Genomic DNA, 12,788 nt, shown 5'->3' with positions numbered 1-12,788 from the left:
GGTGGTGGTGAACCCCCAGCTCTCCATGGAACCTGCTCACAGAGGCAGGGATGGAAGGGAAGCTGAGGGCAGTCTGCCCCCGTGAACCACCTCACCCCATCTTGGGGAGGACAGGTGGAGTGGGGCCTGAGGTCCCTGTGAGCTAGGGCGGTCAGTGTGGGAAGAGGGTAGAGTCCAGCAGCCCCTCCTCGGGTTGCCTAGCTCAGTCCAGCAGCTGCAGACTTTGGTTAGAGTTGCTGCCATCTTCCACTTTAGCCTTCCTATCGATGTAAGATGTGGGTACACTGTGTCACATGACCTGAATTTTCGTGTCCTAATGATGTTGAGCATCTTTTCACGTGCGTATTTATCACAGGAAATCCTCTTTGGTGAAATATCTCTTTGTTTCTTGAGCATTTAGTAATTGGCTTTACTTACTTACCTATTTTTACCTTTTTATTTTTTACTGTTGAAATTTGAGAGTTTTGTATATATTCAAGAAAAAAAAGTCCTTTGTATCAACACGCCACGCTAGTTTTTCTATTCTGTTTTTTTGAACTTATTTTTAATTTTCAAAGTAATTAAATATTTAAAATGTTAATATTCCCACTATTATATCACTACATATACACCTTTTGTTTGGTTTTAGTTATTGTCTAAACATTACACCACATTTCTTAGTCCTTCTAGGCTGCTGTGACAAAATATGGCAGATAATAACAGCAGTTGTTGTTGTCTAGTCACTTAGTCATGTCAGACTCTTTTGCGACCTCATGGATCGTCACCCCACAAGGTTTCTCTGTCCCTGGGATTCTCCAGTCAAGAATACTGGAGTGGTTTTCCATTTCCTCCTCTAGGGCATCTTCCCAACCCAGGGATCTAACCTGTGTCACCTCCCTTGGCATGTGGCACTTTTCCACTGTGCCACCTGGGAAGCCCCAATACTCGCGGCAAACAACAGAAATGGTTTCTCACAGCTCTGGGTGCTGGAATCCTCAGTTTAAGGCATCCAGGTCATGGCTGAGTCCTCAAGTTCTTTGACAAAGAGTGCTCTAGTTCATGCCTGCTGTCTTCTCTGTCCTCCCTTGGGGTGGGGCCAGGGGTCACTCTTTCATGAACTACTGATCTTGTGCATGAGTCCTTGACCCTCGTGGCTTCAGCATCTCCTCTTGGCACCATCATGTTGGTCACTAGGATTTCAAAATGTTACTAGGAGGTGTGACACCAACACTCAGACCACCGTGCATGATTTATTAGTGTTTAATGCAACTTATTCTGAAGAAAGAAATGGCAGCCCACTCCAGTATTCTTGCGTGGAGAACCTCCTGGACAGAGGAGCCTGGTGGGCTATAGTTCATGGAGTCACAAGAGTCGAACACGACTTAGCGACTAAACCACACCAGTACAACTTATTAATTTTACCTCTTTCAGGAAATTCTAGAAACTTAAAACACCTTGACTAATACCTTTATTTCTTTCTTATCTTTGTGCATCTTTCTGAAGATATTTGAATTATATTGTTGTTGTTGTTCAGTCGCTGAGTCGTGTCCAACTCTTTGCGACTCCATGAACCGCAGCACGCCAGGCTTCCCTGTCCTTCTCCATCTCCCAAAGTTTGCTCAAACTCATGTCCATTGAGTCAGCGATGCCATCCAACCATCTCATCCACTGTCGCCTCCTTCTCCTCCTGCCCTCAGCCTCTCCAGGCATCAGGGTCTTTGCCAGTGAGTCGGTTCTTTGCATCAGGTGGCCAAAGTATTAGGGATTCATCTTCAGCATCAGTCCTTCCACTGAATATTCAAGGTTGAATTGTATATGTATCTTAAACTCCTCAAGATATTCTTTTGTTTTCAGATAACTGTTATTCAAATATGTCCTACTTTTAATCTTTCTGTTTCTGTTTATTTGTTTCTTTTGGATCTATTTGTCTTCTGCTTTAAGAAAAATATTTCTATTAATGGTATTTTTAGTGTGTATATTTGTTCTTTTTGTTTTTACTTTAAAAATCTTATGTAGCTAAATTATGTAGAAATGTTTAGCTAAAGAAATTTGTGAGACAAAGGTAACTGTATGAATCTAGATGGCTTCTTCCATTTTTATTTTTATGACACCTCAACACATCAACAGCTTTTAGCAGTTGAATTAATTACACTCAGTAATAAGTGACTATGACAGTAATAAGCAGTTATAAACACAACACTCTTCTGAGTGGATTGCACAGCAATTCAGATTCAAGAGCTAATTTATTGTTCACTCATTCACTCAATAAATATCAATTTAATGTCTATATGCAAGGCGTTGCGTTTGCTTCTTTCCCTGAAGGGCCAGTGGCAATTGAGACAGTGAGGGAAATAAAACAGGAAAGATAAATTAGTGGCCCATGATGACAAATATACAAAATTGTTGAACTTGGGTCAAAACCCAAGACGTTATGTGTTGGTTGGTTTTTCCAAGGCCCATAATTTTAACTCTGGTGATATAATACCTCTCATATTTAATTGCAACAAAGTTGTGTTACTGTCATATCTATTGTGTAAATATGCATTAAAATATCATAACATTTTATCAATAATAAGACAGTTTATGTTCATTGTATAGTAATGACTTGGAGATATGTGTATCAGTTCAATTCTGAAGTATCATAATGCAGAACATTTCAGTGTCAGGAGATTAGAATGGGAAGGTTATTAAGGAGAAGGAAGTGCTTCATTGTATTAACTATAGAATAGAAATCCTGAATAGACTGAGAAACAGATTAATTTCCACACAGCCCCCATTCCTCCTCTAAGCTCATCATGCCTTCGTGCTGCTGCTGTTTGCTTTTGGAATAATCACCTCCTGTCTAAAGCATGTGCTTTGTCTTCTATCCCCCGTATAAGCTATCCATCCAACTGGACCCCAGACCCTGCTCCCGCATTTTCTTTTATAGGAAGCCCTCGTTGGTCCACAGCCTTTGTAACATCCTTGAGCTAATGTTTATTTTCTCTCCCACTCACATATGTGCATTTCAGTCCCACATCAGCGTGTATTTGCCGGTCATCCTACCTTGTCTGACACAATCAATCCAGTGCACAGAGATCTGACCATGGGGTCCTCCATGGAGGCTCAGCCACAGTTCCCATAGACTTGAAGCTCCTTCCGTGATGTTCACCCTCCTGCCCTGTCCGACTCTGCCTGCTTTCCCACAGTCCCACTAACCCGCTCCTGGACAAGGCCATCCAGCCACTCCAAACTGGTGCATCTTAGTCTCTGCAACTCTCCCTCCCCCTGCTGGCAGTGCCCCTCCACCACCGCCTTCTCCTCTTCACTCCTCACAAACTAAACTTCTCCTGCATGTGCCTGCATGTGGCACATGATAAACAGTGAACGCAAACATGAATTACTGTGTAAATATGAATTGTTTATATTGATGTATATGCATATTGACAATTAATTATTTATTAATTTTTCAGGCAAGGGAAGAATAAATTTGTATTTTAAATGAAAAAAAACTACTTTGAAATTTAGCAACATTTAAGAATAACTTTTGTTTCCAGAGTAGTGATCAAGAATCGTTAGAAAAATAGAAAACGATATTGAGTGGAAAGTGGAAAAAAGTTCAAATTATCTAACTGTAATCTTGTCACTATGGGTTGTTTTTTTTTTTTGAGCAAGTGTGTGTGTGTGTGCGTGTACAAAGAATCGCAATTTACTCTAGGAATCCTCAAGACTATTTCCCAATACCTCAATGCTAACTTAGAGTGTGCGTGTGTATGCTAAGTCACTTCAGTTGTGTCTGCCTCTTTGCGACCCAGCTCCTCTGTCAATGGGATTCTCCAGGCAAGAATACTGGAGTGGGTTACCATGCCTTCCTCCAGGGGATCTTCTAGACCCAGGGATCGAACCCGCATCTCTTATGTCTCCTGCATTGGGAGGCAGGTTCTTGACCACCAGCACCACCTGGGAAGCCCTACTTGGTGGGTAGTGCAGTTTACTGATTTCAGAGAGTATATGATCAAACAAGCTGGAAAAAAAAGAAGCTTTGTTTTTCTTTCTGTCTTTTATTTTTTTACAATTACTGGTTATCTTGACCCAAAGAATTCCATTTTCTAGAAGCACAAATATCCCCACAGCCTTGGGGCTCTGGCTAAGTGCTGGGTGACACATGCTCACCAAACTCTCTTAAATATCGCCTCAGGGTCACACGTTGGCAGTTCTTTCTCAGCGCTTCAGTGATCGGTGAGAGGATTTGGGTCCCACCAGTTACTCCATAAATATTTGTTGAATCTGTAAAGTATGTTTTCCTCATTCTCTGTTAGGGGAAATTGGGGCACAACCAAGTGGACTAATGTGCCAGTCCTCTTATTTATTCAACAGCAGAAGTAGAAGCAGGGCCCAGGCTAATATCTTGATGACCTGTATTTTGTAAGAGGTTGTATGTAATCAAAGAAACTGTTGAAATATTTCACTTATATTCATGAAAGGGCTTCTGATAGATAACCTGAAAAGTGGAAACAGAATGTAAAATTGGTATATATTAGTGTATAAGCCTGTGTTTATAAAGGCTAGTCCTTGCAAATGACTGTGGAGACTGTGTGCCATGTGCGATTGCATTGGTTGTGGGTTTCCCCTAAGTGCATCAACTCTAATCAGCTAAAAATACCCCGCTGCCATGATGCATTTACAGCAGAGAGGACAAATATGTTCAAGACATGCTTTAATTTATGGTACATGAAGCAACGGTTATGATAATCAGAAAGCAGAAAGAAACGTTGTTGCTAACTCAAATTAGTTCTCATTTTCCATGGATAGTTGAGCTTCTGTCTGAATATCTTAAATGTCTTACTCACTAGTGAATATCAAAATTAAAGCTGAGAAAGTCACAGGAAGTTGCAGTATTCTTTTTGTGCTGTGTGTATTTGTTCCTTGTCACAAATTCAAAAAACATTATTTCAAAGAGACAGATAATAGTTGCCCCCTCTCAGACTTTTAATGTGTTTTTCAGAGCAAATAAAAAAGAATATTTGAACACTTACCCATAATCAGTTGAAAGTGCTTGGTCAAGTTTATCAGAACAAGTGTCTCTAAAAATATTAATAATGTGGAAGCAAAGAGCCTTTAGTGTGGAAGTCTCTGGAGCATGTCCGGTTCTGGGGTCTGGACCAGTCTCATGGGACAGGAGAGAGACACCAGCCTCATGATGAAACCGGGCCAGATAATTGCTGGCTGGAGTGTCTTTATTTTTGAAATTGAAATATGTGTAATATCCACAAACACCTACTTAACAAAATTCAGAAGAGACAAAAAGGCAATTTAATTGGAGAAAAACATATAAATGTACACTAGTTACATAGCTTTTGGAATGCTGAACTACATCATTTGTCTATTGCTTCAAAACTGGCTGGGATTTAAAGATTGTGCTTTTTCTGAAGTGTATTCTGTTGCACCACAGAGTAATTTTCAAGCATGAGGCATTTGGCTACTTTCCATTCATTTTGGGATTTTTATCTATTCCTCTCCATTAAGCTTATACTGAAACATGCAAGAACTTGAAACAGAAAAATAAAAGTAAGTAATTAAAGCTGCAGAAAGCTGCTTTAAACTCTACAGCACTTTTGTAAACAATTTAGGATAGCATTATTTAATTTTTTCTAACAACAACAAAAAAAAAAACTCAATAAAAGACAATAGAGATATTCAGACTGGCCACAGCACTTTTAAGGAGAATGTGGTTGTTATTGAAATGCAAACATCCACATAAATTTACAGTGTGAATATTTAGACGTGAAAAGCTGTGGACCCTTGTCCAAAACTGTCCCTGAGAAGACAAACAGCTGGATGAACAGCTGAGAAAGCGTTTCAGCTCATGACAGCATGAGAGTTTTAAATGATGCTCAGTATCATGGTTGCGGGGTTTTGGTGCAATCTTTCCATCAGAAATGCACTGAAAAATGTCAAGAGGAGATGGTAGCCAAAATAATGGATAAACATCTATGCATAAATTTGTGATATGCAGGTAATGGGGAGAATCCCTCTCAAGTGTCTTTGACACGCTTCCATTTACATAATATATTGTACATCTCCAAGTTTCTCCAAACTTATCTGTGTCTCAAGATGTCTCAAACTTATCTGAATTTGAGTAATTCAGAATTGTGTGTCATCTGGTTCATCTTTGTATGCACGTGTGCTTAATTGCTTAGTCGTGTCCAACTCTTTGCAACACTATGGACTGTAGCCCACCAGGCTCCTCTGTCCATGGGATTCTCCAGGCATGAGTACTGAACTGGGTTCCATGCCCTCCTCCAGGGAATCTTCCCAACCCAGGGATCGAACCCACGTCTCTTATGGCCCCTGCCTTGGCAGGTAGGTTCTTTACCACTAGTGCCACCTGGGAAGCTGGGTTCACCTTTAGTGTTCCATGTAATAACAGAGTTTTTAAGATATGAGGAAAGAGGAATTTGAAGCTACTTTTATGTGGTCTGCAAGAAGAGTTTTGAGCAGACAGCTATCTCAAGTTACATACAGACACACGAGATGATGTCTTGGTCTGATTTGCTCTGACGTCTCTGCAGGCAGAACGCCTTTCAAGTCACCGCCGTGGACGGAGTCTGCAGCGGGGTCATCCAGTGCCTCTCCGCGGAGGACTGCGGGGAGTGGCTGCAAGCAATAGCCACCAACATTTCCAGCCTCACAAAGCACAATGTAAGTAGTGGTTCCAGGAGTGCTGGGAAAGCTCCTCCGCCTGCCTCAGTGAACCTCTTTAGTACACAGGTTAACTCCATCAGCTATTTGGTGTTCTGCTAGGAATGGACCACTGCACACCCACCATAAGAGCTATAATTAAGGGGATTATACTTGCTCAAAGAAAGCCACTCTATCTTGAGTGTTTTAGTCCAGTGTATCAGTACAACAGTATTTACACCTAAGTTTCCATTCACAAACATTGTAACATCTACATTAGTTAAATAACTGAAAATAAATATTTAACATGTAAGCACTAAATATCCATATCTGTGTGTGTGTGTGTATAATCCTCCTATATTTTTATATATGTATATATGCATCTATCTACCTTACATTTCATATCTCTATACAGTCTGTCTATATATATCATCCATCCATCAGCATCTATAATTCATGTATATATACGCATTAGTCTACTTATATATCTATACATCTATATGTTTACTAGTTTGTCCACTTGCAAAGCAGCCTACAATATTATTTGAGCCCCTAGATCCTTTCAGAATAACTCACTTGTAAGAATATCACAAGAAAAGTTGTGCAATAACTGCTGAGCTAAAGCACCTAGACAGCGACGGTCTTCAGGGTCAAGGGAGGGTATGTGTTGCTCACAGCCTCAGTGGGCATGGCAGGAAGCCTGTGAATATCACGTACAGGGGAGGGAGGAGGACAGGACGGGTGTGAAGGAGGACCCATGGAGGGACCATGAAAGGACCCATGGAAGCGTAACTTCAAACACGCTCTCTTGTGATCAGGCAAAGGTGATTCAAGTCGATTGCCTTTGCAATGATATTTTAGCCAGGGGAGAAGCTGGGCTGCAGTGTCAGGGGCCTTGGTGTGGAACCCAGGTCTCTCTGCACCACCTCTGAGCTGGACTTCCAGTTCCTCTTCATAAATGAATGCTATTAGCTTCAATCTCTGCGAGGGCTAAATGAAGAAGTGCTTCAACCATTCTGGCCCTGAAATGATGCTGAAACAGTTACTCTTCTCCTTTCTGCAGCGGAACTCTAAATTTCATGATTTAATCCAAAACTGCTGATAAATGGCCATCTAGATTCGCTCATTGTGTGTGACGCTGCACATCTCTGCTCTGTCCAGTTGTCATTTGAGATTCTTCATCTTCTGAAGGATGGCCGTGTGGATACCAGAATGTGAATCACACAGAACAAGCTGAGCTAAATAAATGTCTAGTGGTGACTAGACCATTAAGCAGCTCTGATTTCTGGCAACCGAAGACCTACCCCTCAGTCCCTCATCGTTAAAAGAGACAGAGGGAAGCAAATAAAAGGCAGAGCTCTCTCTCAGCCAGCATTTCATGAATCTAACCTTTCCAATCACTTTTTACTGCTCCAGCACTGAAATAGATCCCGATTAATAAGCAGAGAGAATTTCATGTGACATTTCTACTAAGGTTACCTGTTAACACAAGGGAATCTCTTCTGGTCTAAATTCTTCCACGTATGTCCAATGCATGTGTTCCCTTTATCAGAATGGATGTGGTACTTGAAATGTATCACTTATGTGTGTGTGTTTGTATATAGATAAATACAAATATTTATGCAATATGCTTCTATTCTTAAAGGTTCACTGAATGATACTAAATGAGGATGTATGGTTGCACATGTGAAATTTTCAAAATACATAATCATATTTCATTATGAGAAAAATGAGAGACTCTCTTCCCCAAATGTTTTTATCAATGAGAATGCTCTCAATAACAAGTTAGAGAGACCCCGAAGGAGTAAATAGTGGGTTTTTTCCCAAACAAAGAGAGTCATGTATGGCAGCATTTCTTGGTAGCTACCATCCACCCAGAACCCATCCTCTGTCTGCACACATTATTGCTACTATTACCTACTACTCTTAGAGTGTTGACTTTAACCTTGAGTTTGCTGCCTCGTGATCACAGAAGGGTTGCAACAGTTCCAAACATCACTTCAATGTTCAGAACAGGAAAGAAAGGGAAGAAGGATATGTAGTGCCAGCTACATCTCTCCTCTTTTATTGAGATGAGAGAAAAATTTCCAGAAACTCTTTCAGTTCAGTTCAGTTCAGTTCAGTCGCTCAGTCGTGTCCGACTCTCCGCGACCCCATGAATCACAGCACGCCAGGCCTCCCTGTCCATCACCAACTCCCGGAGTTCACTCAAACTCATGTCCACAGAGTCCGTGATGCCATCCAGCCATCTCATTCTCCGTCGTCCCCTTCTCCTCCCGCCCCCAACCTTTCCCAGCATCAGAGTCTTTTCCAGTGAGTCAACTCGTCGCATGAGGTGGCCAAAGTATTGCAGTTCCAGAAACTCTTTACTAGACTAATAATGCTCACTTCTCTTCCTCCTGACAGCCCCATGACAATTCTGGGGATGAGTGGCTGGTTTCTACCTTTTGTACTGTTTATGGTGGGATGACCAAGAAGAGAAGACTGTAAATGGCTTTTGAGTCAGATAACTATCTACTACATTGTTTAATACTTAAAACATATTAATTCTAAAAAAATGCATGTACAACCAGCAGCCTTGTGATTTTTGTGGAATGATCACAGTCCTTCAGGATTAACACATATACACATACATACACACACATACACACACACACACGCACACACACACATACACACACACACACACCTCTTCAGTCATTTGAGTTCCTGCAGGCTGTATTTCAGCCATCTTCCTATATTATACCCATTTACCTGCAGGAGCCAAAAAAGAGGTCATTTGGGAGTCATGTTTAATCCATAGAGTTCTGCTATTTTAGATGGCAAACACTTGCAAGCTGAAAAGAGAATTTTTTTCCATAATACTGTTGTTTGTAAAGAACTGAAGGAAAAACTTCTATTGTGTCTGCTGCCTTAGAAAGACTCAACAAAGCTCGTAGGTGAATTGAAAGTCATAACAAAATAAAGCCTAACAGAAAGGAGATTTACCAGAAAGGCCTGAAGCTGTGATCAGAGTTTACAGAGTGAGATTCTGACAGGCGTGGTGTCACCGAGGGAGACGTTTTCTTCCTTCTATAGCAGCTGACGTTCCCGAGTCCTTGGATGCACTTTTGTGCAGTGCCTCGTTTTCACCATTGTTTCTTCTCACACATCAAATACGAACTTCAGTCGTGCAGGCATCAACTCTATGTGGGCCATGGAGAGTGGGATCAGACAGGGCAGGGACAGTAAGTCAAGTCAGGATAAGAGCAAGAGGAAGTCTAGCATTATACCATGACTGTATTTTCTTAATCATACTGTGCTTTTTACATGATCAGAGTTTATTTCGGCAAGTTGTGTTTGGGGTATTTCAATAAAATAACTAACCTACTTTATCTGGTAGAAAGCTACTCACCAAAAAATGTTTTTAAACAATTTTTTTTTATTATTTAAAGATTTTTTGATGTGAACCATTTGTTAAGTCTTCATTGAATTTGTTATGATATTGCTTCTGGTTTATGTTCTGTTTTTTTGGCCAAAAGGCATGTGGGATCTTAGCTCCCCAACCAGGGATTGAAGCCACAACCCGTGTGATAGAAGGCAAAGTCCCAACCACTGAAACACCAGGGAAGTTCCAACAAATTGAGCGACTGAACTGAACTGAACTGAATTTCCTTGCACAATGCAGACTCTTTGGTTTGATGTTAACTGACAATTGCAGTCATAAGCAAACGGGCAGTTTTCCTGGGCAGTTTCCAAGGAGCTGTCCCCTAGCCAGCTGGACTCTGCCTGCCTGGCCTTAGTTTCTTCCCTTTGGGCCTCAGTCTTTCTCCTTTCTTCCAGCCCAAGCTCCCCAGTCTCCCATGTTCCAGGGACCTCAAAGCCCCCAGGGAGTGTCCAGGGGCTTGCCCCGACACACCCACCCTTCTCCCACCCTGCTGAGGTTGACCTTCAGGAGCTGACCCTCCTGGGCCCAGAGCTGTTGGAGACCCCACAGGAGTGTGGGGACACACACTGTCCAGTGCACATCAAGGGGCAGAGGACACCGGCCGGCAGAAAACCTGCTCACTAGATGAATCACTGGACACCCAGTGAGCACTTAGGCCCTGAAAGGGGAGGTCACACCTGGTGAGCCGTGGACAGCGTGTTACAAGAAGCCTGAGCAGCCCAGACACATGGACCATTCATCAGCCGATGCTTGCTCCCTGCACCAGGCCCCTCCCTTCACCCGTGACCCTTGTCTGCTGGGGACTGCCTGTTTCCAGAGATTCACTGAGGGCTCTGATCAGTCCTGGGGGGAAGGGGGAGATGTTCCCACTCTCAGCACCAGGCATCATGTGGAAGAGGAGGTACACAGTGAGCTCAGTGCAGACGAAGGGCCAGCAGAAATCATACAGCAATCACTTTCAGTTTGCTATTGCTTGATGAATGTCTCCCAGAAGCCAAGCTTGAGGGAGCAGAGGTGGCCGCAGGCCTCGGCTCTAACTATAAACACTGTGTGTCCCCCCCGTAGGAAGCCTAATGACTCCACATGATAGAACCTGCCCTCTTCACCTGTGACCAACGCAGGCCAATCAAACACCCCCGCATGCCTGAAACCCAGGTGCCCAGTGCCTGCAACCCAGCCCACGGCCAGGACACTGTGTGTTTCATTTACACATATAAAAGAAAATGACCATCTTCTTGTGTAGATGGTATTAACGTTTGTTCAATTAACACATAATCCTGAGCATTTTCCTATGACAGTAATTATATTCTGCAATCACCTACATATAATGGACTAATAGGTATTTTGCTATTTGTTTAATTAAAATTAATGAATAGAGTATTATTTGAAATGCACATCATTTAAAAGGCATCATTAACGTAATAGTGCCCTATGAATTTCTGGCATATTAGTCAGTGAAACATTGCTAATTCACTAATTATACCTTAATATAGGAGTCTATGGGGCTTCCCTGGTGGCTCAGCAGTGAAAGAATCCACCTGCCAATGCAGGACACTCAGGTTCAATCCTTGGGTCAGGAAGATCCCCTGGGGAAGGATCCCCAGTATTCTTGCTGGAGAATCCCATGGACAGAGGGTCCTGGTGGGCTATAGTCCATGGGGTCTCAAGAGTTGGATATGACTAACCAACGAAACCACCAAACCACCATAGGCGTCTAGGAGAAGAATCTAAGAATATGAACAATCTTTGGTCTTGTAAACTATGATTGATGTCTTAATCCAGCCCAGTGAAGGCTGGCTTGGAGTTTCCATGCAGTTCTCTGTGTTTCTATTCCTTCTGCCCCAAAGATGCAACCCTCGACAAGCAGGCCTGGGGGCATGTCTATGCAGGGATAATGACTTCTCTCAGCTTCTCCCTCAGCACAGATTTACAAAACCCTTGTCTGTGTTCATGGGTTTTCAGATCCAGACTTCAGCACACATATTGAGGTAGAGACCTGTGTTGCGTCTGAAGCCCTACCCATCACAAGTGCTGCCCAGGTTATTGCAGGAGAAAGCAGAAGCTCTGTTTCTCCCTCAGTCCACCTGGTCCCATCTGAGCATCTAGTGAACACCCCCCTGAGCCTGCTAGTGACTGCGGAGGGTCCGCTCCTGCCTCTGGGCCTCTCACATCCAGAAACACAGCCACACTTGTATAGGGGGCTCTCAAAAGTCTTCACAAAAAGTGCTCCTGCTAGGTTTATCTTTCTACTTCCATTGCTAGCAATAGGAAGGTAGGCATGCCTCAGGCCACCCCAACCTGCCCTAAATCCATAGGCTAAATATGGGCTGTTTTGGGAGTTGGCAGGTGAGGCATTGTTTTTCAAGTAATTAACCACTTTTTAAAGTTTTGTTCTCTATTCAAATTTAATTCAATCTTTATCGTTAATTCAGTAATATGCATTTTATATTCAGTTTTTTTCTATCAAAATTCATTGTCACATTTAATTTTGCAGTATAAAACCCTGTTTCAATGATTGTAACTCTGTGATGCATTGAAATAGCCCCTGACATTAAACACCTCTGGGTGCATTCAACCATTTATTCTCCACAGGCCCTTAGAGGCCTAAAAACAGTCACCCTAGAATAATACCACAGCATAATAATTTAGAAGAAATTTCACATTCAGAAATGGATCTGTAGATTTCATATTTGTCTCTTTAGTGGCTCAGTTCGGAGAAGTC

General features: G+C 42.2%; 1 protein-coding gene across 4 annotated transcripts in view; it reads left to right on the top strand.

The window, feature by feature from the left end:
• The window catches only part of SNTG1 (syntrophin gamma 1), a 150,228-nt gene that overhangs the window by 61,699 nt on the left and 75,741 nt on the right, over window positions 1-12,788 (top strand). For all 4 annotated transcript variants that reach the window (XM_088844621.1, XM_055432488.2, XM_088844619.1 and 1 more), the window contains exon 10: window positions 6,531-6,660. In XM_088844621.1, coding sequence (XP_088700747.1) covers window positions 6,531-6,660 — 130 coding nt within the window. The remainder of the gene's footprint in view (window positions 1-6,530; window positions 6,661-12,788) is intronic.

This window comes from Moschus berezovskii, chromosome 16, assembly GCF_049115385.1.
Source record: "Moschus berezovskii isolate FMDL1 chromosome 16, NW_MosBer_1.0, whole genome shotgun sequence".
Taxonomy (NCBI): domain Eukaryota; kingdom Metazoa; phylum Chordata; class Mammalia; order Artiodactyla; family Moschidae; genus Moschus; species Moschus berezovskii.
Note: the sequence above shows the minus strand (reverse complement) of the source record. Positions and strands in the feature narration are given on the sequence as shown.